The 27211-nt window shown below is 41.6% G+C and overlaps 2 protein-coding genes across 2 annotated transcripts; one reads left to right on the forward strand and one right to left on the reverse strand.

Moving 5' to 3' along the window:
* Window positions 1-521: 521 nt before the first annotated feature.
* Window positions 522-7326, forward strand: herpud2 (HERPUD family member 2). Its single transcript, XM_029504367.1, has 9 exons — window positions 522-598; window positions 1276-1680; window positions 3867-3944; window positions 4596-4709; window positions 5064-5227; window positions 5705-5830; window positions 5931-6266; window positions 6406-6514; window positions 7042-7326. Exons 2-9 carry the CDS (start codon window positions 1534-1536, stop codon window positions 7228-7230), a joined length of 1263 nt encoding a protein of 420 aa, XP_029360227.1. The 5' UTR covers window positions 522-598; window positions 1276-1533; the 3' UTR covers window positions 7231-7326.
* A 9660-nt stretch (window positions 7327-16986) lies between these two features.
* On the reverse strand, window positions 16987-25990 carry tbx20 (T-box transcription factor 20). The gene is made up of 8 exons (XM_029504996.1): window positions 25861-25990; window positions 24829-25066; window positions 23950-24114; window positions 23052-23160; window positions 20370-20528; window positions 19302-19378; window positions 17572-17684; window positions 16987-17315 (listed from the first exon to the last, which is right to left on the reverse strand). The coding sequence occupies exons 1-8, from the start codon at window positions 25988-25990 to the stop codon at window positions 16987-16989; spliced, it is 1320 nt and encodes a 439-aa protein (XP_029360856.1).
* Between the last annotated feature and the right edge of the window lie 1221 nt (window positions 25991-27211).

Consider the following 27211-nt stretch of genomic DNA (forward strand, 5'->3'; position numbering starts at 1 on the left):
AATATCTCATAACAATGTGAAAGACCATTTAAGTCTGAGTCAATTTATTACTAAGAACCAGAATCAGTGTATTGGCAGAAAATATTCCACTTATCTACTATCAGCTATTTAAACAAACAGTTACTCCTGCATATACATGCTATTGTTTTGGAAAGGTTTCAATAAATTACCGTTTATCTCATTACAATAAGGTTGTCCTAAATAAAAGTAACGTTTCCCTGACGGTTACCTATTTTCTGAATGTACGTTCATAGTTTTTAATGTTTAATTGATTAATTAATCAAAAGTAAATAACATTAGCTTGTTAGGTGGTAGCTTGTTAGCAACCACATCGCCTTAAAACGTTAAAACTAGCAGAAAATGTGATAATCATATTAATTTTGATTTATTTTTCCTTTTAACATCGACAGCTGTTTTCAAATAAACTCGGACTAGAAAAGAAAACCATCTTTCCTGTTGTTTACCGGGTTGTTTATTTATTTATCTCCCGATCAGCTGTTCCGAGGAGGGTGATGACGTATTTCCGCTCTCACGCCCGACATTACAACAACAAGGCAGGAGGATCGGAGAGCAGCGACGGCAGCGGAGCAGCAGAAAGGTAAAAAAGGAGGGAAGGAAAGCGGTCCTGGAGCGACTGTGCCGGTTTACTTCGCACTTTTAAGCCCCCTAAACGCGCTGTCACCGCCGGGGAGCGGTTCGTTGGTCCGGCCTGCTTTTCTGTCAGACCTCAGCGGGGTTAGCTGGCGTTAGCCGCCGAGCTAACTCCGCTAGCTTCGGGACAGGGGTCGGAAAGCAAACCGCAGCCGGAGCCAGCTGCCCTCCAAGCTGCCCTCCGAAGCCCGTCTGCCCGCCTGGGGCGACGCCGAGGCCCCGCTGGGCAACAGGATAGCAGGCTAAGTTAGCTCGGGTTTAACTGGACTGGAGCTGGTTTACAGTAAATTAGTTTACAGTGACAGTTCACTGGAAAACTGATGCAACAGGGCAGGTGTCTGGAAGTGTGACCCCCCCCAACACACACACACACACACACACACACACACACACACACACACCACCTGTTTAAATCAGAGCCAAAGTTAATGCTTTAAAATATCTTTTTGTAAAACACAGGGATCTTAAGTATAGAAGTGATGAAATGTTCATCTAAATAACTGATCTGTAGCTATCTTTAAGGTCCCGGTGACTGATGAATCATTTGATCAACTAATCTTTTCAGCTGAAAACTAAAGTTTGAGAGCGGATATGGACAGAAATTCTTCCTCTTTTCCTCCTCAGAAATCCAGAAACTGCCACTGCACAAGAAGCGGCTTGATACACTATATTGGAACCCACCAACAGATCTACAGATGCAGCAGATGTTGTAGAGGGGGGAAACCTGTCCCCCAGCTGAGGGAGGGACTGTTTTAGGTGTTTTGCTGAATACAGAATGGAGAGGATTTGAGGAAGTTTTCTGCTCAGGTAAGACCTGAGTTGTGGCACTTAGCTCTCCTGAGCTCCGGTTCTTCAGAGCCCACCCTGCTAGTAATATGAGCCATGGATCCTGGGCCAATTGATAGTCCTGTAACCCTGGTCATCAAGGCCCCCAACCAGAAGTATGAGGACCAGACCATCAACTGCTTCCTTAACTGGACCGTGGAGAGGCTGAAGAGTCACATCTCCAACGTGTACCCCAGCAAGCCGGTAAGCTGCTCTGTGTTTTCTGTCTCTAATTATGGTTTCAGTAAATTACAGTTCACTTCAGTTTAAAATTGTTGGTGGACCAGGATGGATTCCTGCTCATTTAGAGAAAGACTTATTTCAATATCAGTTTGTTCTAATTTCTCACATTTAAGAAGCAGGATAATTTGAAAAACTGAAGAAACAAAGTTTAGAAATGTATATCTAACACAATGGAGAGACAAATGTTGAAAAATGTTTTAATTGCTATTAAACTACTTGCAGTATAATCCAAAGTAAGTTTAGACAGTTCCAAACAGTCATATGACCAAATAAAGCACATGGTTGTATCCTGTGTAATGACTTTATGGCTGACAACAGGTGTATTGTGTTGCTTTGTACACAATAGAGCCCCTGCCTCCTCCTCCCACATTGCGTAAAAAAAATCCCTTGGAAAGTTTTGTATTTAGAAGGTAGAAGAAAGGGAACTTTCTGATGATGAAGCAACAAAACATACCAGGAGGAGGAAAAATGGGCAGTAATTTTTGTGTTTTTTTAGTTTTTTTTTCATTTCCCTGTAGTTTGAACTTTAAGCTTAATAGACAAGCACATGAGAGTTCACTGCTTGGTGTACCTGGGTTTATATGAGAATATCTCTGCCCCATTCAAATGTGTCTATGTGACAGCTTTACCACAACCCAGATGTTTCAGTTAAAGTTTGAAAAGTAATGCAAATGGAAGGTAAATGTGACACTGATGCATTTCTTTCATAGCTGCATGATAAGGTAGTCTCACATAGGGCTAGCCACCACGTTGTCCCACGGCATGTCTGCTGTGACCCTAAACAGACAAACCAAACACTGTTCAGAGGGCTTTTTGTGTTTTATGATGCCTCCAGGCTGCCTCATGTTCTTCTACACACTTTGCACGGAAGGGGTGAGGACATGCCATTAAATGCTACACACTGAGGCTTTAAAACAGGTTTGGTCGTAGGAGGAATTACAGTCCAGCAGGAGAGGGAAGTAAATGTTTTGAGCAGAACAAACAAACAAGCAGCATGTTATCTTGTATCTTAGCAAGAACATTCATAAAATGTCTGGCAACTAGCAAGTACAACGCAAACTGAAAGCTAAGTTTCCTTTGTGGTCAGGTGTTGCTCCTACAATGACAGTCAGTGGCGCCACTGAGGAGAAGTGAAAGCTTTGTGATGCACAGAGATTAAAGATTCTGATTGTACGTGCAATGAATGCTTTTAGTAAGTTTTAAAGGTCCCGTTCAGTCAAAAGGTAGACACCCAGCCTCTGTTTTGATTGGGACACTAAAGTCCGAGGCCTGAGAGAGGAGATATAAATATAAATAATGAGATTGTTTCTACCAACAAATCACAAATTTGTACTTTCTCGGGGAAATCAACACTTTAAACTAAAACATAGTAAAAATATATTTCAGAATTCTCTAATTCCTTCACACACATTGAAGATATGTGTCATTAGATTTTCCACAAAAGCTTGGCCTTATCCCTGTCGTAGCTGGAAGTCAAACATTCATGTTTGTCTGTTTGTCTGCTCTTAATGTGGGCCAGTCACGCTGGGGGTGTATCCTCAAAATAGGACGTTGAGGTTGAATTTTTGACCTTGAAAACAGCAGGTGACAATCTAGTCTCACAAAGTAGTTTGTTTGGTAGCTGTTACTTTTCAAAGAATTGCAAATGTTTATTCACTAATTCACCTTCCACCGATTCTACCACTGGAGCCAATCCCAGCTCACACGGGGTGAGGGCAGGGTCACCCAGGACAGGTCATCAGTCCATCACAGGGCCAGCACACAGGGACAGACAGAGACCAACAACCACTCACACTCACACCCAGACCAACCCAAACATGATGGCTTTGGACGGTGATATGTACATATATATAAGTAAAAATTTCAGTTTTAAAGTTTGACCTGTCCATTCTTGACCAAGGAAACACTTCCAAGCATACTTTGGAGTTAATTTTAGCTCTGAGGCCCAGATATGCTCCTGAGCCCTTTTAGCAGTATCACTTCCACTGAGTGTCACAGTTTATATCCAAGGAAGAGCCTCGCAATTTCAGGTCAGGTCAAATAGAGACGACACATGATGCTGTAAAGAAAAGACTGAGATCCTCACTTTGCTGTTTCTACATGAGGCCTTTGGTCTTCCTCAGACTGTGTTGCTGTTTGTGTTGTAGTTGTCCAAAGACCAGCGGCTGGTGTACTCAGGACGGCTCCTTCAGGACCACCTGCAGCTCAGAGATGTGTTGAGAAAGGTGAGGACCATCAATACTAATTTCCTGGATTCATTTGATTCTGATTCACAAGATCCACATTTGATTTGAGCCCTGATTTTTGTTTTCCCGATTTCAATTCAGTTAGAGATATTTCAGCTGTGCACACATTTTCTGTGGATACGAAAGATTCTCAGCTGTTCAACTTGGCTGTTTTGTGTGTTTTCTTCTTTTCTAGTTAACAATTTCTCTCACTAAGAGGTATCAATATTTTAAGGTGGAATGTTTTCTTGCCTGTCACTCAATGCCTGACTGATATTTGAACATCAATGTCAAAATCTTTATCGTTCTGTTTTCAGTGGTAAAAGAGAAGAAACAGAAGTGTGCTTTATGCAGCTTCTCTGTGACTCTAATGACTTCTGAAGCTTCAGTTATTTGCACCATGCTGTTTGTGTATGTGCATGTGTGTGTCTGTGCTCACATCTTTGAAACAGAAACAGGCTGTTGGGGAAACAATAGGCGATCTGATGTGTTTATACCAACAAAGGCCGAGCTTTGTGTCATTCTGGTCAATTCCACAGTAATCCTGTTCTTTCTTTCTCCATTTCTTTGTGTCTCTGTTCTGTTGCTGCCTTCACCTCCTCCTCTTCCTCGCACATCGCCGCCTTTTGTCCTGAACCAATCGACCCACAGCAGGATGAATACCACATGATGCACCTTGTGTGTGCCTCTCACAGTCCCCCGGGCTCACCTGTGCCTCGGAGCCCCTCCATGGCCACCTCCAGCTCTTCTGCTTCTGACTCCAGTGTGAGTAGACCCATGCAGGGCTGCCATGTAGCTCTGAGCCCTCAACGTTTGAAGACGAGGTTCATTACAGATCACACACTGAAATGGCAAATTGTTATCCTGCCTCAAACATTCATCAGACTGAGTCACAACTTCAGTTGTTTGTAGTTCTTCATATTTAGTCCTAGCAGGCCAAGACAGGATGAGCTTGATACACAAACCTACAGAAGCTCAGCGTCTGTTGCCTCTCACTCATGTCCTCCCTGTGACTTTTCATGAAATGACGCAACCTGTAAAATTGGACACGGCAGGGTTATAAAGTTTTGTGAAGTTTTCCTGATTGATGGTGTTTGCTGTTTTTATTTTGTCACTCAGAGTCCAGGTGTGTCCAGCTCTGCCTCTCCCGCCACCACACCAAATCAGGACAGCCAGTCAGCCTCTTCCTCCTCCTCTTCTATCCCAGAAAGCTACGATGGGCTGAGGTATCGTGGCGGCCTCCCCCAGTACGACCCTCAGAGCCCCCCCGGTGTTCCTCAGTGGTAAGCAGAACGTGACAGCGACAGGATTCCTTGTCTTCCCTGAACCAAACCAGATTCTCATTTATATCATGTGTATATTTTGTTATTATATTGACTGAGATTTGTCCTTCATATGGAAAACTTCATTTTTGACACACACACTGCAGAGTCTTTATGTTGTGACTCTTTAATGTGCATGAAATAAAATGTAATGTAATCCACTGCAACCTTCATTATTCGCATCACTGAACCTTATGGAGTAAATCCCAGCTGACATTGAGGGAGGGAGGGGTGCACCCTGGAGAGGTCACCAAACAAACTGAGAGATAAGCAAACACCTACATACACTCCAAAGCAGCAGTGGTGCAGTAACTCAGACCTTTGATGGCACTGATTACATTTTTTAGGGGGCTGAAGCGGTTTGCTCTGTTTTTTTTTTTTTTCTGAAATCAGAGAAAACATACATCAGTAGTCTGTATTTGTGGCATTCTTCTGCAGGCCTGGTGAAGCCCAGGTCCCTTTACAAGGCGGCCTCCCACCCAACGTACCCCCCCACCCTATGTACATGCCCATGCAGATGCTGTGGTGGCAGCAGATGTATGCACGTCATTACTACATGCAATAGTAAGTGAAGGAAATATAACTGACTACGACGCTGAATTGCAAAATCTGGATTTTGAATAAAATTTACAGCTTGCTTTATTTGTTGGCCTCCTCTTCTCAGCCAAGCAGCAGTAGCAGCCTCTCAGCCTCCAGGTACCCCCCCTCCCTCCAGTCCCTCGCCGGCCCCCCATCAGCCCGCTCAGGCCAATGAAGCTGGACAGCCACCGCTGGGGCCCAACCCGGCACCCAACCCTCTACCAGAAAACCCGCCGGCCAACCCCAACATCCAGATGAACGCGCAGGGCGGGGCTGTGCTGAACGACGACGAGCTGAACCGCGATTGGCTGGACTGGTTGTACACAGTTTCTCGTGCTGGCGTCCTGCTCAGCATCGTCTACTTCTACTCCTCCTTCAGCCGCTTCATCATGGTGATCGGCGCCATGCTCCTCGTCTACCTGTGAGTCGGCGCAGACAGTAACCTCTGTTCATAGCACTGTTAGCAAAGTAACACTTTTGAAATGTGTCTAAATGCATCTGATTATTAAAGAGGAAACTTTGAACTCGGGAATAATGTTCATGTTTGTTTGTTTTTTAAGGCACCAGGCCGGTTGGTTTCCCTTCAGGCTGGAGCAGCAGAATCTCAGAGGAGAAAGGGCTGAAGCTCGTCAGGAGGAAGGGGAGAGACATCAGGACATTCAGGAAATGGTGAGTTGGAGATGATTTCCTAAATGCGTGTCACTGTTAAAGCTGAAGCTTCTCTGGTGTTTCCCTGTAGTGCTACAGTCTGATATTGTTACTACAGTGAAGTTATTGGAATTATTAATTTACATAACATACATATGAATTTACAACAGAATTTATCTGTTTAGAAAGAAACCAGCTGCAGCACGACAAACGGGTGCTTGCTTTTTTTTTCCAAGTGTCTGAATATGCAAAAGGCTTCGCAGTAATTTCTATGTTCTGAGTAAGAATGGGCAGACAGGACTTGATACCTGGAGACTCGATGCTCTGAGGGTTTGCACCATCTTTACCTCCAAAAGTCAGAGAGAATATCAATGCGATCTCTGACATTCTGCACACAGGATTATAAAATTTAGATAACATAAAATAAGAAACCCTGGAAGTTCTCTTGTGAATCTTTAAATTCATAATAATTTTATCTTAAAATCAAAAGTAGAGAAAGAGATTTACTGGTGAAAAATCTTGCATTGCGTCTTCTCCCTGTGTCCCAGGAACGACTGATGGATGAGGGGATGGAGGACGATGACAGCGGTGAGGAAGGGGGTGGGGGCCCCGAGGACCAGGCCCAGGCTGCAGCTGCTGCTCTCCCTGAGCCGAGCTTCCTCACCACCGCCTGGTCCTTCATCAGCACCTTCTTCACCTCGCTCATCCCCGAGGGACGGCCCCATCCTGCCAACTAGGTAGACCCTTATCTCACAAAACCTCTCTTCCCCTCTCTATGGCCACGCCCCCCTCCAAAAAAAAAAAAAAAAAAAAAATCCACCACAACCATCCACTGAAAACCAGCCCAGGACTCCGGGCCTCCAACCGAGCAGAGGCAGTGCAAGTCCAGCAGGGCTTAAGGGGAATAAGTGAACATTTAGAAAAGAAATATAACGCTGTGTCGATGGAGTAAATGCTTCAGCAGTGAAAGTTTTTTTTTTTTTTTTCTTCTTCTTCTTCTTCTTTTTAATTTCATTGATCGTGTATTTGTTGCCTTGTGGTGGTGAGAGACACCAGACGGAGCTGTCTTCCATTTTAAGCAGTGATAACGGTCATGAGGAATGTGACGCAGATGAGAAGTAAAAAAAGGAGAATCTCCCTGAAAGGACAGGGAGACGTGTGTCCTCTGTAGATCATGAAAACATCCCTAAAGACATTTTCATGTATGCACCTGATGTGCATAGCGACATTGCAGCTACTGAAGCACATTGTTTTCCCACTTTGTGTATTTACACATGTAAGTATATGCATCTTTAATTCCTGAATATGCTTTTTTGAATAAAAACCTTGCTGCAGTTTGACAGTTTCAGTGTCTGATGGTTTTACTTCTGTAGTCCTGCAGGAGGCGACATTCACTCAGCTGAACTCCATCGCTGTCCTTTAAAGTTTCTAAACTTATTTGTAATGTTTTCTTATTTCATTCATGCTCAGATTTAGATTTAACTTCAGTGTAACTGAATAGTTCAAATGAAGACTTACTGAGCGTCATTCTTCCAGAATATTTTATTAGTCACAATCTGCTCAGACTGGTGGTTGGAGAGATTATTTTCTCTTCAATGAAGCTGACAGGACTTCCATTTAGTTCATTTATGTTTCCCTCAACTCTGTTTTCTTCTGGAATCTCATCAAATTAAGGCAAAAATAAATAAAAATTTACAAAGAATCAAGTAGTTCAAGTGGTTGACTTGAACTTCTTTTTCACTGAAATGTATTAAAATGATGACGGCTTTTATTCCACACACACATTCCTTCAGCTGTCTGTCTTTGTACATTTCACCTATATCAAAAACTCGATGGCTCGACCATATATTTAATTTATGTTTTCATTAATTTCACAACTGTGAAAGTTAACATTCAAAAGTTATGGAAATGTGAAATGTAAACCAAAGAACTGCTATAACAAAATGTAATCATTTACAATTACTAAGTTTGAGATCTGTTTATTTAGAGAAACATTATTGATTATAAACGTATCAACAGTAAAATCAATAAAACAGGAAAATAAAACATAAACATTCAAATCAAGTATATAACACCACTGCTAAAAACATCTGTTTTACTTTCTGACTTTGAACTCGGCCCACGTTCATGTCTGGACCCTGAACCCTTCAGGAGACAACAAACCCTCCATGTTTTGTTATTTCTGCAAACTTAATGAGTCATCTTCTCATTTCAAAAAAGCTTTTTTTCCCCTCAAACACTTGAATGTCACACAATTGAGTTATTAATGATAATGAAAAACAGGCAAAATGAAAACTGGACCAGATTGAATTGTAGAATGAAGGTTGAGGAAATGTGTCTGAGAAGTCTCACAGTTTGTGTCGGTGTGTCTGTCCTTTCATTTTTGCCCAATCCAGCTCCAAACAAAAGAAGCTGCACTCTTCAGGAGTGAAAGTGCACTTTGGGGTTTTGACGGGGAACTCAGTGAAAGGCTTGCTGGATGTTCCAGGTTTGTGGTGGGGCTGACACTCTCCTCAGATAGAGAGGTGAGCGGGGAAGCAGCTCAGACAGCGATGCACTTTAGAGAGTCCTCCAAAACCCCCTAATCGAATGACCATGGATTTTTGTGTAGTTGGTCGTAGAAGGTCCAATTAATTATGCATGACAGCAGCTTGACGGCCATTTGATTTTGTTACGTGTGCCCCTTCTGAGCCGTCGAGCCAATCAGGTTAGGACCCCCCCCCCCACCCCCACTCCTGGGGAGGCCTAGACTCCGCTTATCGGAGGGAGAGATTTCTCTGAGAGGGTGTTTGGGGCTTTGTAGGACATTTCATCATCGTAATAAGTTGTTGTTATGCGGCTCGGTCTCGTTTCCCCGCTATCAGGCCTCGTTGTCTTTGGAGAGGCAGCAGTTGGGCTGGACATCTGCCACGGGAGCCGAGGAGGGACGCTGTGGGACACCTGTGGGACACCTGGGAGGACTGTAGCATCAGCTTCCGTTAAAAGGAGCAGGGGAAGTCTCATGTGGAGCGGGCCGCATACAAGAGCCGACCCAACGCCGCCTAAACCTGCCCTCAAGAAAAGTCACTGAAGTTACTGAAGTCAATGGGAAAATCTCTCTACTTGTCACTTGATTTATTCACTCAGAGTTGATGGTCTCAGTCTCTTCGATACAAAATGAAGCCAGTTGATTAAACGCTCCTCCAAATATCATTGCATTTACTGTGTAACAGGTGTAACGAGACCTCAACTTTGTTTTAAACACTGAAGTCCAGTTCAGGCAGGCAAAGCAACTCAACACGCAGCTCAATGACTCAGGTTCATTCTGCCCTTCCAACACCTGAAATGATTTGTGTCGGTGGGTCAAAGATCTGCTGAGCAGTGAGACAGCAGGAGAGACTTGTGTTTTGGTTTAATAGGTGACGAGCTGCAGCTGGGAGCTCAGGTGAGCCGGGTTTGGCCGATGAGCTGGAAAATAACTGGCAGGTGAAACCAGGAATGGACCGTGACACGTTAGATCCAATCCTGATTTATGATTCCTTCACAAACAAAGGCCCAACTTCCACATCTCAGGTGGGCGTCTTAACGTTTGTGTCGGTGTCCAAAGCTTTGCACAGATCAGGCAGCAGGATGGACCAAGACGTGTGTCGGAGGTAATGTTGGAAATAACTCGGTAAACGGATTTCCTTTGGCTGCGTCTGACACTGAAAGCAAACTAATGCTCCAACTGTGCTGTCAAAACGACGGCACATCCAACTCTAACATGGTTATCCTGGAATTGAACTGATCCGTAAACGTAAATGCATCCATTGAATTTTACATTTAGTGCTTTAGCGATCAGTATGAGCTCTTTGTAACAAATGAAGCTGCTGTAAGAAACATTTTTATTTCATATTTATTTATATATTTTTTTAATTGACAAAAAATTAAATCCCAAACTTTCTTGTTTTTCCTCTGATCAACCGAATTTTCAGATTAGCGTCTACTTTGAAATGCATCTCTGAACTCCACCTGCCAAACTGCAGACGAACTGCAGCCGGTGGAGACCCAAATGGAGCAAATACTGGACCAACAGATACAAACACGTCTGTAAAGGAATTATTTTGTGGCCTGTAGACGAAGCCAAAACAGTAGAGCCTTAAAGTTGACTTAGCTGTAAAAAGTGAGATTGTATTGATTTCTATGGGAAAATGGCACCACTTATTTGTTTTCCTGATTCAGGTTTTGATTACAGCATGATGCTCTTTTTTTTTTTTAATGATGATCCCATTTAGAAGGGAATAGATCATAAAGTAGAGTTTGGCTTAATGGGCGTGGCCACAGTGTAACTGACAGGCTGTACCACCCAATCAGGATAGCGAACAGAGTGGGCCATCTCCACTTCCTCCTCTTAAGATGTTTTTTTTTTTTTTCGTTTCAAAAAAACAAAATGGCGGACAGCTGAATTACAAAGTCAGGCTTAAACTGGTAGTTTACAAACCAACGGGTGATGTGAGTGAATAAAACAGCTCATACTGTTAAAAGTCAAAGCAATTACAGTGAAACAACATCCCATAATGTCCCATTTACATCAGAAGAGACCTGGGGATCGTTTAAACTTTGGCTTCAGAAACTTTTTGGCCAAATCATTTGTACTTTGAGCAGAAATGCACACATTTGTGGGCAGGAAGTAAAGTGAGTCTGAGCTCCGTCAGGAAGTCCCGTCATCTCTGTCTATCTTCGGGAAACTTTGCTTTCAAGGTGTATTTCCTCTAAAAGGATTTCCTTTGTTTGCCAACATGTTTCACATTTCACCACACACTCCTCCGTGCGTTTGTGTCCTTTGTCCTCCCCGGAGCACTTTGTGGCCTGTTTGTTAAAAGCGCTTTATCGCTAAATTTGACTTGGCACGTCTTGTCAGGGCAGATTGCAGCTGATGAGACTCTCGACCTGCAGATAAAACATCCATTAAGTGGCGTGTCTGGGCCGATTCTGTGCTCTTACCCCATTAGCATATTCTTGTCCATTTGCAAGATGGTGCAGCAGCGGATGCTGGGCGGTCACCACGCCGTAAAGACCCACCTCTCACTCTGCTGCCGTGCTAAATGTCGTCCCCGACATTGTAATGCTCGCCGGCTGTCCTCTGCCAGACGATTCAAATGACCGCTAAAAGCCTGAGGGAAGGAAAAAAGGGCCAAAATGCAAAATTGATGGAAATGACATTAGATTCAGCTCATGCTCCTCACCGTGTAAATTATGCCCCAAAATGGACTCTCTGGCCCGACTGTTAGCTCCAATTTGTTGGGCCATACCTCATGGTGGCTTGTCTTGCCCTTCCCCTCTCCCTTTAATCCAATCAGAGCCACAGTGGATGTTATTTATTTGTTTATTTATTTATTTTCAAAGGATGTAACCGATTCTTATCAGGGCAGAAGTGGGGCCTTCTTCCTGGTGAAACGGTGACTAACGTCCAGCCATCGATCCGTCAGTTCGTCTTGCGGTGGCGGCCGATGGTTCTGGTGATAGACTGTGTGTGTGTGTGTGTGTGTGTGTGTGTACTTTATGTTAGTGGAGTCAATAATGGAGATCCAGCTGCGTCTCTCAGTCCTTCAGCTGGAAGGGTGACAACGCTAACAGGCTCATGTGAAGATCAGTCTGAACTGATTCTGACGTCATGGCTGGTTTTCTAAATTATTATATTTTAATAAAGATTCTTTTTCCCTTCCTGCTCGTCCACATGTTCATATTCTGTTTGACTCATAAGTGCCTGAAATGGAAATGTAAAGCATTACGCTGCTCCCATTTCTATGCACATCAATTACAGCGCTATTGGCTTCAAGAATATTTTGATACATGACGGATTTTAATGCAGAGCAGCGTCCCTGAAGGAATTTGGTTTTAATAATTGAACAACTCTTAAGGGTCCCTGAGCAGAATTACGTTTTTGGTCCAATCTGTCTGGTTCGGTCCATCAGTCTTAAACTTAATCTTACTTCAAACGACTTCAGTTAAAGCACAAGCTTTTGTCTTAATGTCAACAAATGAGGACAAAACCAACCACAGCCAAACGACTACGGATGCTTTCATTTTATTTTGACATCAGCAGTTGTATATGAGATAGTATTGAAATAATTCATGTGTTGGGAACCATTTCCAGGATTCATCTCCATCTGAGAATCACAGGAAGTTCTTTTTTGCTTTCCTGTTGAACAACGGAAACAAGAGAAGCTGAGAATCTTTTAAAGCCATTATTTAGTGGTTTTTGATGTACTTTCTTGTGATCCCTCGACTAAAGGAAGGGGGTTCAAATCAAAGATAGACCATCAGGATGTACAGAAAGGACGAATCATGACACCTTCATCTTCTGACAAAAGTTCATTCTGAGGAAATGAACTGTGTGTAAACACGGAGGGGAATAAAAACACACGATGAATCTGAAAAGAAACAAATAGAAAATAAAGATTACTAAGATTATTAAAGATTATTAAAGATTAGAAATTAAGATAAACTCATTTAAATGTTCATCGGCTGATTAATGTTCTGATCATTTTCCTTTTGTCTCTACATCGTCCTGTCATGTAATAAAAAATCTGTCCTGCTGAATTTTGACCAGTCTGGAATATAAGTGATGCTTTAAAACTGAATATAATGACAGTTTTGGCTTTTATAGAATCTCAACTATAAAACTTAGCAGTAAGAAGTCCGGCTGAGTGGTTCTCCTTCCTCCTTCCTTCCTTCCTTCCTTCCTTCCTTCCCTCCTTCCCTCCTTCCTTCTGTCCTGCTCACTTGTTTGACCTGTTAAGAGCATCAGTGCCGTTTTCCTCTTTCCTCAGTCATCTGGCTCATTTTCTGTTTGTGGTTCTTGGTTCACTTCCATAAACTTTATTAATTGTCTCCTCAAGTTTGAGTAATTATCGTGATATGTATTATGAATTATTAGAATTTCAGAGAGTCGTGGCAGTTTTTCCTCCTGATGACTCTGAAGGTGCTGCTGATGTTTTGAAGTTGATTCTCGTTCCGCTTTATCGATACAAACCAGGTCAGATCCCAAACTGATAAAATTTATAACTTTCCAGGAATTCGATCACAACAATCAAAGCTGATTCAGCCAGTCACCCGCCATATTTGCGCGCCCTCGCAATTTTACCACAAATTTGACCAATCGGGTCAGTCCGCAGGAGAATGAGCAGCCAATGAGAAGTTTCAAACCAAGTCAGAGCTCCAACCTTTCAAGGTGACTTCTGGCTCCAATAGACAAACAAACGAAGACACACTGTGGTCTGTAGCGCAGCAGCCAACAGGAAACATTTCTGATTGATTCTGCGTACAACTTCATTTTTCTCCCCCATTCAAATCAGGGACACCTTCAAGGTCGCCCTATTTTCTTTTGTCTGTGACTCAAATGGTGTGTGTTTATGTTTGTGTTTGTGCACAGGAGTTAATGAGTGGAAGAGGGAAATTGAAATTATTATGTCGAGAGTAGACCAAAGTTGGGAATGTCAGCAGATAAAAGGAAAATTGCTGCCAGTGTTCCAAAATGTTCTCAGTGCCTGATTTTAATACGCAAATAAATCATGTTCTGGTGAGAACTGTTGACACATTTAGAACTAACTCGTGCAGCTGGTCTCTCAGATGACCACTAGATGGCGTCATGTGTTGGTTTTAAGATCTGGACGGTTGGAAATAGAACAGCAGTTTGTTTTAATCGTCTGGATTTTGTCTTGCTTCACGTTCACAGGACTGATTTCTGCACCGGCCTCGTAGGATTTCATTACATTTGAGCCGGCAAACTGTAAGATACAGAGTTCAGACATCAGCAGGATCAAACATCTGAATATCAGCTGTGTGTGTGTTTAATCATTTCATGATTTCATTTATTTCTGACAGTCTGTGATTCACTGCGGAGGAGAGAAACATGTACAAGATGTCAGTGAGTGGGAAAAAAAAAAAAAAAACTCAGTGTTTGGGTGGTGATATATATTTCTCAAGGTTTACAAATAACTTTTTAAATGTGGCAATAATACATTACACATTATTTCCAGAGAGCAAAATAAATATATTGCACTTAAAAAAAAAAAAAAAAATCAAAACACAATCTCTTCGGTGTCAGATTATGGCATAGAAAACATCAAAATGACAAAAACAGATTCTTTTGTGTACATCTGGTTCGAAGGGAAGAAAGGCGGAAATCAACTCTCAGTTCAGGCTGTACATCAGAACATTTTGATTAAAATTCCTCCATAAACGTGAAATATAAAGAACTACGAAGTCCGAACGTTTGGACTTAAAATGAAAACAAATCAAACCAGGACGTTTACAGTGTGTCGTGTATCCAGTTCATTTGTCAGTTTTATACATTTGTTTGTATTTCTGCCTCCCAGGACGGCCAATAAAAGCATCATACACGTCTCACATTGACAAAACCGCTGCAGCTTTCATGATATGACAACATTTTGTGCACAAATACAACAAAACTCAAAACTACTGAACCAGGAATTTTGTTATTCATCATAAAAAAAAAACATCTGAACAGTTGGCTTCAAATTTTCAAGGAATTATCATCTGACTCAAACCAACAGGAGACGACAGTCGAGGAAATTCAATCAGTACGAGACACAAATAGTTGTGTTGGAAACAGCTTGAACAAATCCATTTAAAAATCCAGAACAAACATCAGCCAATGCTGACTTTTCACAGATTTGATGAGCATCATTAACTCTCATGGCTTCAATGAAATGAAACAAAGTCAGTAAATCAGCTAACTGATCTATTGATCCTTTTAATCAAAATGAGTTCACTGGTGTCAGCTTCTTAAATGTGAGTGCAGTTTACAGACATCCATGACAGTAAATATTGTTATTGTTTTACATGATCACACTGAGCTGTGGGAAGTTCTGATGGCAAATCACAGAACGAATTCAACTGATCAATATTAATATTTATTTCAGCTGGAAAATGTAGTATAGTCTGACACGGTCATAAATTCTGCTGTGGAAAAATGGTTTTACATTATTTTGGCCATAAGGTGATATTCTGGGTTCTTGTCGAAATGAGCTTCTGAACTGAAAACAAATCTTCATCATAAAATGAAGCACAAAAACAGCAGCAGGTACTTTCACCTGTGCTGCTTGTGTGTGAGCTTCCAGCGTTTTAAATGAAGCAGCAGGGAGCCATTATTTCCAGGTGTGGACGTCCTGTCGGCAGGCGCCATGAATCACACCGCCGACATGGACGCTGCTGCCGTCTGAGATTAAAGTGAAACAAAAAAAGATCTGACATAGAAGAGATTATAATCCAAACTGCCTGACTGGGGGACATTTATTGCCACACTCCAACAATGAATGAAAATAAGATTATTTTTGCTCATAAAGTGATAAAGTGAAGGCGGCTCTGTGGATTACTTGGATGTTGTTAGCAGGGACGACTCACAGCTACTATCTGGTCTGTCACATGTTGAACACACGTTTCACTTGAGACAGTATCATCTAAACTTGTGGCTAATATGCTAACTGTGGGTTAGCCACAGGGGAGGTAAAATGAAGGTTTCTGGATTCACGCTGCCGTTTAAGCTTTAATTCCTTCTGAAGTGTCAGGACTGTCTAGACGGTTTGCTGCCGGATTTTCATGACTTCCACAACGTTGGACCTCAGACAGACAAACGGTGAAATTATTCTGACCCCGTGTGTAAATCCACAGACTCCGTTCAGATTGATCCTTCTGCAGATGTTTGCTGGTTTGACAGAGCCTTTGCAGGTGATCGTACTCATCCCATAAATATTCTGTAGAAAGTTTACCCAGTGTGTTCGTCTACTGCCGTCAGCATGCGTCCTATGATTAACTTTTCTTTTTTTTGTACTCTACAGTGAGAAATTTCCTAGGAGTAAATGTAGCGTTTTCATCTTTGTACAATGCATTTCAACGTTATGTTGTCGACATTATTTTCGTGGAGTTGTAACGCTGTACTGTACATATGGCTGGTTTTCTAGAAAACACAGAAAAGCTGAGATGGCCGTTCCGCCTCTCTGATATGCTGAAATGTTCACAGACTCACAGTCAGCCTCGCTGTCCATCAGATGAGTCTGTTTAGGCTGCACTGCTGAAGGATCACACAAAAACCTGCCATCTTTAAAGCTTCGGTGGAGACCAGGAGAGACTGTTGGATCTTTAGAGGAAGACAATGTCTTCTAAATATTGTGAAAATGAGTTTAAGTTGAGGATCCTCTGTTCTTCAAGGGCCAAGATCAGACATGCTCCCTTTATCGTCTTGCATTAGTCTTTGTAGTTTCTACAATGTCACAAAACAGCCTGTAGACTGCACGGCGTTTCCGCAGGTCCAGGGTCTTTCAGCCTGTCTTTTTTTATCCTCTTCATGTTGTCACGACCACCTCGACCGCAGAGGGGAATATTTACAAAGACCAGAGGGAACGATACAAACTGGATGAGGAGTGATGAGCCGGCGTGGACGGATAACTTGTCGCACTGAATCGAGAGGGAGCGTTTAGGTGAGGCTCGGCTGTCTCCTCCGCAGGACGGAGTCATACGAAGGGCGTCATGACCGTGGAGGAGTGGCGCAGTCCCTGGATGGCGGCGTAGGGCCCCTGCTGGAAGTAGTGGTGGTAGCGGGGCATGTGGAAGGACGGGAATGACGGCCCGCTGCCCTGCATGGTTCCAGCCAGAGCGGTGGGCGTCAGCGGCATGCCCAGCCGGCTGTAGGGGGGCAGGGAGCCCTGGATTGGGTGGGGGAGGGAGGCGGTGCCGGTACCCATGGCGGACAGGGACTGTGGGTGTTGGAAGCCAGAGAAACCCGAGGTGGTGGAGACCCAGGAGCTCAGAGAGAGGTTGTCTGAGGCGGTGAACGCTGAGCCTGCAGGAGACACGAGGGAGATGTGAATATTAGGAGATAATATAAATAATCCTCCTGAGGACACTTAGCTAAAAACTGCAGTGTCCAGCTGTTTGAATTAACTTTTTATTTGTAAGAAAAATGTACATTATATATGAATGTTTTTATGAATTTTTCAGTTTATGTTGGTCTTTTTGTGGGATGTTTTATGTCCTGCGTCTGTGCTGACAGCATCTGTTCTGCTCTGTGTGTGTCTGTGCGTACATGGCTCGCTCACCTCTGCTGTGTGTGGAGTGTCCGTCCTCGCCCAGGTTCTCCTCATCGCCCGTGTAGGTCCGGATGGGCGACCGGGCATACGAGTGCTTGTGGATCAGATTCTCAACACTTTCCCTGCAGCAAAAGCCGAAGAGAGAGCCCCAAAATAAATCTCTATTTTCACCACCACGTCAAATGAGCTCAAACTAAATCCAAACAACACAACACTCTTTCTTGTGAAGGTTTTCTAAATCATTGTATGATTTTTTTTCTCTCTGAGGTCCGTCATAGATACATTTTTCTGCTATTTAAATTTTTTTTCCTTAAATTTTATATATTTATACTTTGATAGCGTTGAAAACAGATCAGTCTGATCAGACAGATTTCAGTGTTGCACCAAAGTCATGATCTGTAGGGTACATTCATGTAGTATTCATGTGTGTCCACTCTGTGTGTTATTCTGCTGATGTTTGTGTTGACTGTAAATGTAGATTTTGCTGTGTTTGTGTGTGTCCGCTATCCCACAAAGTGCATTAGCTCATTTGAGTCTTGTCAGACAGCACTTCTCAAACACAGTGACACAAATTGTTGGGGTGGGATGGCAGGGGGGTCGGTGTGTGTTTGTGTGGGCGGGTGGTTAGACAGGCAAGTGGTCTGCATCATGATGGCCATGCGTCCACATTAGCAGCCCTCCCTCCGCAGCCCCCACCCCTCCAATTAGGTTAGGAAAGTGCAATATCTGTCAGCAGAGGAGTACAAATGTGTGTGTTTTTATCAGCGTCGGGCCCCTCCGGCACAGAGGCCATAGCGAACTCCCACAATGCACAGCAGGGCAGGAGGGAGGTGCGGGAGATGGGGGGGGGGGGCGGAGCAAGCTGGTTTCAATCAGTCACTGCAGCCAATTGAATTACAGTGTGTTTTAGTGCAGTGGCCGACTCCAGACTAATGTGATTTCTGCAGCTCCCCGAAGATCAATTGATCAGGTCTAATTCACAGCCCTCAAAAAGAGAAAGACAGAGAAGAAGAAGGAGGGTGTGTGTGGCGTGGGGGGTGGTTGTCTGGATGTTTTTCGGCGGTCTCTGGGATGTTTGATCGAGTGAAATGGGCAGATGGTTTGATTTTGTCAGCTGATTTTGGCCGTTGTGCCGGAATCAGGAATTAAGAGAAGTGTGTGTTTTGGCAGCATCCATAAAAATCCATCAGAGGAGGACATGTAACTGTTGCTGTGTGTGTGAGAACATGCACTGATTTTCCTCCTACACACTGACATGAAGTCGAAAACATAACTAGAGCAAGAGAGAAGAAAAGACGATGATAAAAAAAAGTACAGAGAAAAGTCGAAATGGGAACGAGTAAACGACAAGAAAAAAAAAAGTCAGATGATGACTCTTGTTCGATGGAACTTTATCTGTTTAACACTGACAACGACAGACAGAAATAAACACTGAGGCTTCTGTATTTACTAATGAGCACACGCGCACACACACACACAGGTTTCAGTTTTCAATTGCCTGATGGATGATAAAAGTGTGTAACGCCTGCGAACAGCACTTCCTGTGACAAACCTGCCGAAGGAGAAGACCTGCGGTTTATCTCACTGATAGGCCAGACTCCAGGAAACAAGTGTTGAGAACATCAGTGTCTTATTCTGTGCTTTAACACACACTCACACTCCCCCCTTTTTGTTTATCTTATTGGCGGGGGGGGGGGGCAGAGGTAAACAAACAGTGCAGGACCCAGAATCCCCTGTACCTCTCCATGTCTGTCAGCCGTGAGGAATCCCGGAAACCTTTAGCAAACGGGTTGCTGTCAATCTTCAGTTTGGTTATCTGGGGAAACAGCAGGGGAGCGAAAACGGTCAGTTTGTGTCCTCTTCGTATTTATCCTTCTCTTATTTTCTTATTAGTGAATGATGATCATTTTATGTCTCAACAGAGGTAAAATTTAACTTGTGTCACTTCTCAGTTTCCTCTTTGTACTGCTGTATAACTGTCATTTCATTTATTTGTTTAAATTAAGCAGGTTCGAACTAAATTGGTGACCAAAGGTGTCACTCAATGTGAATTGTGTTGTTTTGACCCACTGTTGTGTTATCTTTTCTTGTTACTATGAGATAATTTCATAAATAGTCATTTGTTTGTTAAAATGTTGCATAATAATATGTAAAAATTATATAAAATCCTGTCACTAATGAATTAGAGCAGCTTGTAACCTCAACATGTTTTACTTTGAAAAAACAACTCAACACTAGTGACAATGAAAACAACACAAACACAGAGCTAAAACAATCCTTTGTCTTGTGTAGTTTTTGTGGACACTGTGTAAAGCTGATTCAATTATTGTGTTGGTGTTTCATTCACCCAACCTGACCTTGCGATATTTAATTAGCTTTTTCAGAAAGAGTCCTTTCTCTCTGCAGAGGATCCTGATTGAGTGGAACTGAGTTTTTAAGGAGAGATCAGTCATGTATTCACAGATAATCTGGTTTTATTCTATTGAATTATAGTTTGTGTTTTGTGCTGTTTAGTAATAAATGTAATTTTCTTTTTGGTTGTAGGAGCTTTCGCCCTGTATCAGCTGATCTTTTCTGAGGTCAAGGATTAACAGGAAGTCCTTAAATTGCTAAGAAAGAGAAGCATAAATTTGAACATCTACAAACCCACATCGACTGGACAAGCTCCATCTGCTAATGAAGACAGTCAAACCTCCAGAGTAGCTACATAATGGAGCTTTTAGCTGTTTTATTGTTTTAAAATTACATGAGAGAGAATCAGCAGCAAATCAAACATCCTGAGGAGAACCGAGCTGTCAGTGACTCACCAGCTGATTCTGATAGGCTGTGACGGCGGTGAAGACGGTCTCTACGAAGACGAAGGTGCGAAACTCCTCAGACTTGAGGTTGAGCAGCGAGGCGGTGTGGTCTTTTTTCTTGATGATGTGGACCCGAGGCTGGTACTTGTGCATGGAGTTGAGGATAATCTGCAGAGCATAAAATCACAATGAGTGAGGCAGGAAGACAAGAAAGGTCAATTTAAATGGTGTCTGGTGAAACCAGGGTCAACACATAATAATCCGAGTCTGTTCTGATGAAATGATTTGAAATCTTCTAGATTTTTGTCATTGCGAAAAAAAATAAAAGAAGACCTAAACTCACTGAACCAAACGCATTATCTTTGTATCCAAAAAGTAACCGAGGCCAGCTGTTTCAGGTAATCAAAGTCTATTTAAAAATGAAAATAAATCCTTCTGACCAATTTTAAAGATTTATGTCTTGAGCAGGTACCAGCAGGCTGAGGAGCCACAGGAGTTGGAAAATGGTGCCAGACGAACACAAACATCGAAACAGCTTGAATTAGGTCTTTTCATGGGAGTTACTGGCAGCGACACAAATACAGAACCAGCTTCCTTTTAAATGCACACTGTCAGTATATAAACTACTGACGTCAAACATTAAATAGAGAGGATGAAAAGAAAAGTGTTTTGTCTGAAATGTGACACAATGTAATAGAACTGAGGTCTGCATGTAAAAAATATTATTCCAACACTCCCAAAATAATATAAGAATAAACTTTTAATCTTATATTTAATATCACATTGATGTAAAATCCTTAAAGCGCCTGTAAAATAAAAAAACATTATAAAAAAAATTGAAATTTAAGGCAAATTCCATCTGCTGATGATGATATGATTGAAAGGTCTTTCCTAGCTACTAAAGAAAGATGTGGTGTTATGCTTTTTCAATAAATGAAGCATGTGCGCTATAAAAAATACAAATAAATAAATCTGTGATAAATTTCTAGATAAATCCACAAGAAAAAAAACATATCTAAATTTTAAATTTGAGCTCTTCTACACTCAGTGTGAGACAATAAGCTTTTTTTTTTTTTCAGTGCTTCCAGCTGTGATGTGAAATTCCCTCCATGCTAAAAGGTCAGACTGAATGAGAAAGTAAAGACGACAAATAGAAGGGAAAAAAACATAAAAAATATAGATAAACAATATGAAAGAGATGAAGGACAAAAAAAAAGAACTGTGGTAGGATGAAGGGAAACACAAGGTGACCGGAGAATTCAGCTGCTGTCACTGAAGGACACTGTTGGTTCAATAAAATTTTGAAGAGTAAACATTTTCATTTTGAGTCAGCTAATGTTGACACCTTCTCACCTTCATGAATTAATTCATCCACATAGCTGCTTGTTTTTAACAATAAGTTTCAAATAAATTCCGAAGCACCAATCCTGTACTTTTGTGAATTCATGGAACTGATTTCAGTATCTTTCATTAAAATTGGAAAATTTTATTTAATTTCCAGATAGATTATAATTTCACCAAAATATGATCAAAAAATGCCCCAAAACCCCTCCATCAATTAATAAAAAAAATAAAATCAAATTAAAATCAAATAAATTAAAGACAATGCACTTTTTTGTATATGTTTTGTTACCTCTTTGTAAATAATTTTAAGAAAATATTTTTTCAGACAAATCCATTGAAATAATAATGACCTTATTTCTCAGGCTGTGTGCTGCAGTTATCTAATTCTTGGATAAGAATAAATGTTTGTTTATTTCTGTTTCCTGTGTGCTTGTCACTGAAGGGAGGATTAAAAGAGCAATTTACTCCCCACAATAAGTTCCTTCCATTAAATCCTGACCGAGGAAAATCTTCCTGTCACTGAAACTTTTGAAATTTTACACTCAACCAGCACTTTTAAAAGCAGTTTGGTCAACATATCCAGACTTCACTTTGTTAAATCTTAACATTAAACTAGTCTAACTAGTCAAAAGTCATGCACACATTGTCATTTCAAACGCAGATTTAACTCAGGATTGTTTAAAAATGTTGAACTCCAGCGAAGAAAAGAAACATGTATTTATTTAGCTGCTGCTTTGAGTCAATTCATGGAGCTTAGCTTAAAGTTTCATTAAATTTAGCTTTGTGTGTTTTTTTGTTAGAAATTCTGCAGGAAGAAGAAGAAGAAGATGGAGGAGAAGAAGAAGAAGAAGAAGATGGAGGTGGAGAAGAAGAAGGAGAAGAAGAAGATGGAGGAGGAGAAGAAGAAGTAGAAGAAGAAGAAGAAGAAGAAGAAGAAGAAGATGATGATGGAGGAGAAGAAGAAGGAGAAGAGGAAGATGGAGGAGGAGAAGAAGAAGAAGAAGATGGAGGAGGAGAAGAAGATCGAGGAGAAAAAGAAGAAGAAGAAGAAGAAGAAGAAGAAAGAGAAGAGGAAGATGGAGGAGGGGAAGAAAAAGGAGAAGAAGAAGATGGAGGAGGAGAAGAAGAAGGAGAAGAAGAAGATGGAGGAGGAGAAGAAGAAGTAGAAGAAGAAGAAGAAGAAGAAGAAGAAGATGATGATGGAGGAGAAGAAGAAGGAGAAGAGGAAGATGGAGGAGGAGAAGAAGAAGAAGAAGATGGAGGAGGAGAAGAAGATCGAGGAGAAAAAGAAGAAGAAGAAGAAGAAGAAGAAGAAGAAAGAGAAGAGGAAGATGGAGGAGTGCTCACATGTCCGTGTTGGTCCAGTTCGTTGTTGGTCAGTTTGACTTTCTCGAAGGAAACCATTTGTTTCATCAGCTGCTCTCCGGTGAACGGTGAGTCCGGGTGGACGTACAGCCTGCCGGGGAGAGGAGGAGAGGGGAGAACCGGAGAGGTCAGCAGGCCGAGGCCGGTTAGTTTAGCTGCAGTGTGGGGGGGTCTCAAACGGACCGGTTAAAAATAAAGACAATTAAATTACAGAAGAAAGACACAACGGAGTCTGGAAACTGGGAGACACACAACTGCCTACTTCCGTGTCGTGGGGGGCAACAGGTGACATCCAGCTCTGATTGGCTGACAGGCCTTGGACACCAACGCTCCACGTCCAATCAACGCGCACGTTAAATAAACTCACTAACGGCTAACGTAGTCGCTTAGCAACGTTATTTTTAATTTAAAATTGTATTTATTTCGTTTTTTTTCTTTTTGAAACGCAGTTTTGTAAACAAAGACAAAGAGAGTCAATTATTATTTTCTTATTTTTAATTCTTTTTTTTTTTTTGGACTATCAAACTACACGGGATAATCTTTAGTCAATGTGCGGTAACAGACATCTAATAAAATTGAAATAAAACACGAAGAATTCCTCAAATTGTTCATATGTAAAGAGATTTCAATCATTTATTATTATCCTTGAGATTTATGTGTCTTACTCTAAAAAACAAATGAAAACAAACCAATTAAAGTAGCCTATATATGTGAATATATATATATATATATATATAACACCAGCTTGAACTTGCTGCGAAAGAAATTTCCATTAAAATTATAAATCACCATAAGTTATTTTTTATTTTACTCTAACGTGTTGGGAAAAAAAACCTATTTTCATATAATTAATTTATTTCCTGTTTCCTATTTGCTGTACCTGGCGGGCAGAGGAGGGTCGGCCTTCCCGGCCACCAGCCAGGAGGAGCGGTGGTAGGCGTACCGGTACCGCTTGTTGTCCACCGGGACGATGTCCATCAACACGATGTACTTGGAGTCCTGATCCACCCCGGAGAAGGAGACACGGATGGTGGGGAACATCCTCCTGATTAAAAGGGACCAGGGCAAATTATTATTATTATTATTATTATTATTACAGACATTATTTTTGCACGTGTGTTATAATTAGTTATCGTTAATAGATTCATATAAAACGAAGTAATCATGAAATTGCGTATAAAAGTAAATAAATAAATAAATAAAAAATCAGTGAGGACAGAAAAAAAAAAACCCCGAAAAATAAAGCAAACACAAATCTGAACAGAAACCACAAGGAAAAACTCTAAGTTGAATTTCTTATAGTATTATTGTTATTATGGTTAATTCTAATCAGTAAATATATTGGAAAGATTTCTGCAGGATTTTTCATTCAGCCTGTTCTTGACTCCCTCCATGTTGTTAAAACTGCACGACCTTTAATTTACACGTTGTGCAGGAGGAATACTTCATTTACAGGACCTGCAAATGCTTACAAATATTAAACATGCATCTCTCTGCGCACTTTTATTTCTGTGGCCTGTTTTGTTTTGTGTCCGTTATGTCTAATTTCCAATTCACATCATCAATTACAGCGCTGTGATTTTCCAGATCCTTCAGGAAGCTTTCAAAGTCTGGGTCTGTGTGGATGCAGCTCAGCTTTGAGCCTGTTATCAAACCTTCGACTAACAGAATAATAAAGATCAGAGTGGCTCACTGGAAGCTTATTTCTAAATAACATCCATTGAAATCAATCAGAAAATGGGGCAGTGGTGCCGTTTACCTCCCGGACTTGGTGATGATCATCTCGGTGCCCAGCTCGTGGAATTTGTCCCACAGCTCTTTGGTCTCCAGGCTGCAGGAGATCTTCGCCATCTCCTCGCTGGGGATGCCGGGATTGGTGGGGATGAGCGGCTCCGTGCACACGGCGGGCGCGCTCCCGGTGAAGTCCCCGTGGCCGTCCAGGGAGGACAGATCAGCCAGAGCCTGCTGGTTACAGGAGGACTTCTCCACAAACTGCTCTGTGGTCGGTGGACACGGAGACAGAGAAGGACAGACAGACAAGTGAGAAGGTGAGACTCATTTAGTTTTTTTTTCCCTGTTTTGTAAAGAGAACAGGACAAAAAAATTAAAGGAAAAAATTAAAACTTCAATCTGTGAAACATTTCGATTCTTGAATGTCTCACATTATTTCAATTCAGTTTCGTGTGTCTCGCAATTCTTCTTCTTCTTCTTAATAATAATAATAATAATAATAATAATAATAATAATGATTAATGATAAAAAGAAGAACACATTTAATTAATTATAATTTGTCTTATTTATTTACTTTTAAATAAAAACAGTTCGCTAAAAAAAAAAAAACGTTTGAAAACGACACAACTTTCCCAAAAGGAAAAATATAAATGACAAGAGTGAGATTTATAAAATTAAAATTATCCAGGATGAAAAAAAAAAAAGACAGCAGATTACATGATTTTGTTGATGTTAGAAATAATTTAACAGCCAGCTGCAGCTGTAAACATTAACAAACATTTTATTATAAACAGTTTGACAGTAACGTGTCACATTCTGAGGATGTGAGTCTTTTCTCTTTCTTTATTTATTTATAGATATTATAAAGCCTTGGATATTCACTTTTTAAAATTCAAAATAGCTCTGTTTCATTTTATTTACATTTTCTTGTTAAATCCTTCCTGCACTATCAGGATTTTTAATTTTATTGTTGTTGTTGTTGTTTTTTTTTTTTTACCAAATCTTTATCACAAACCAAGCACAGAGGAAACCTGGCTGAAGTCCTCTCCTCCATCCTTACCGAGGGGTTTGATGGTGTTCTCCTCGGACTCCTTGTCCTTATTGGGCTTCCCGCTGGACATCAGGGCGGCGATGGAGAAAGCGTTTGCCCGGGATGAGAGCTGCGGTTTCGGGGATGATGTGTACTCCATGTCGGTGTCTTCTTTTTTTTTTTTTTTTTTAAAGGCTTTAACCAAATATATTCCCCTTTAAATAACAATAAAAATAATATTGATGATAATAAGAAAATCCTCCAGAAAGCCTCAACTCCGCCCTCTTTTAGCTCCACACGGAGGGAAAGGAGAAAAAGGACGCGGTTCCTTCTCCGGTCCGGTTTTTGCGCACAAACCGGTGAAAGTGTCCGAGGAGGAGAAGCGTGTCACTGCCGAGCTGAGAGTCTCTTTGGACGCATGTTGAAGGGAGGAGGAGGAGGAGGAGGAGGAGGAGGACCGACTCCACGGACTTCTGCGCGTCCTGCAGTGCCAGATCTGAGGCCGGCGGCTCCGGTTCAGCCTCCCCCTTATAATCCCGGTCTGCCCTCCAATCACTGCCTCTGCTTCCACGTCACACTCCCAGAGTCCCACAGCAGCTCTGATACCGAGCAGCCAATTACACCGAAGACTGTTAGGGGGCTTTTTTTTTTTAATCCCCCCCAAAATAAATAAATAAATAAAGTCAGAGAGTGTGTTTGGAATCAAATATGAGTTTCACATAACTTCGTATTGAACCTCTGGTGGGTTGACAACAATAAGAAGAGGTGAGCATGGTTGGAAAATGGATATGAAGTCGAGAAATAAGAAGGTGAATTTACTTTTATATGTGGCGCTCCTCAGGGATCCCTGCTGGGCCCCCAGGCCCCATGTTGAGGGCCACAAACCAGCATGTCAACAAGAGAGGGAAGACATTCTCCTGGAGATGTTTGCCCAAGATGGTGTCACTGATAATGATGATGATGATGATGATGATGATGATGATGATGATGGCAGCTTTGGGAACAAACACACACACACACACACACACACATCATAAACCCACTGCTGTCAGGATGTCACATAAAGTGTGTCTGTGATAAATAAACCAACTTCAGATTCCTGATGCTGCGGCTCTTTGTGTTGGTTGTTTATACATGAAAGTTTTTGTTTTTGTTTTTGTTTTTTTTTTTTGGTTTCCTGCACACGGCAGCATTAGTGTTGTTCTGCTGAAGGCCATGGACAGTCCTTTATTTATTCAGAAGATGCAGCGGTTAAGGCCCCTTTTTCACAAAGTAAAATTAGCAAAATTATAATTCGATTCACAATAAGGCTCCTCCAAATCTTGTGATTGGCAGGTGAGATTAAATGAACATCATCTGTTTGGATGCTACAAAGGAAAGC

The sequence above is a fragment of the Echeneis naucrates genome, chromosome 6, assembly GCF_900963305.1.
Source record: "Echeneis naucrates chromosome 6, fEcheNa1.1, whole genome shotgun sequence".
NCBI classification, from domain to species: Eukaryota; Metazoa; Chordata; class Actinopteri; order Carangiformes; family Echeneidae; genus Echeneis; species Echeneis naucrates.

Coding starts and splice junctions, on each gene's coding strand:
- herpud2 (XM_029504367.1), top strand. CDS start 1,534: ATGGATCCTGGGCCAATTGATAGTCCTGTAACCCTGGTCATCAAGGCC. Junction 5,831..5,930: donor CGTCATTACTACATGCAATA/GTAAGTGAAGGA, acceptor TCCTCTTCTCAG/CCAAGCAGCAGTAGCAGCCT. Junction 6,267..6,405: donor GCCATGCTCCTCGTCTACCT/GTGAGTCGGCGC, acceptor TTGTTTTTTAAG/GCACCAGGCCGGTTGGTTTC.
- tbx20 (XM_029504996.1), bottom strand. CDS start 25,990: ATGGAGTACACATCATCCCCGAAACCGCAGCTCTCATCCCGGGCAAAC. Junction 19,379..20,369: donor CAGCCTATCAGAATCAGCTG/GTGAGTCACTGA, acceptor CTGTTTCCCCAG/ATAACCAAACTGAAGATTGA. Junction 17,685..19,301: donor CGGCTGACAGACATGGAGAG/GTACAGGGGATT, acceptor CTTTTGCTGCAG/GGAAAGTGTTGAGAATCTGA.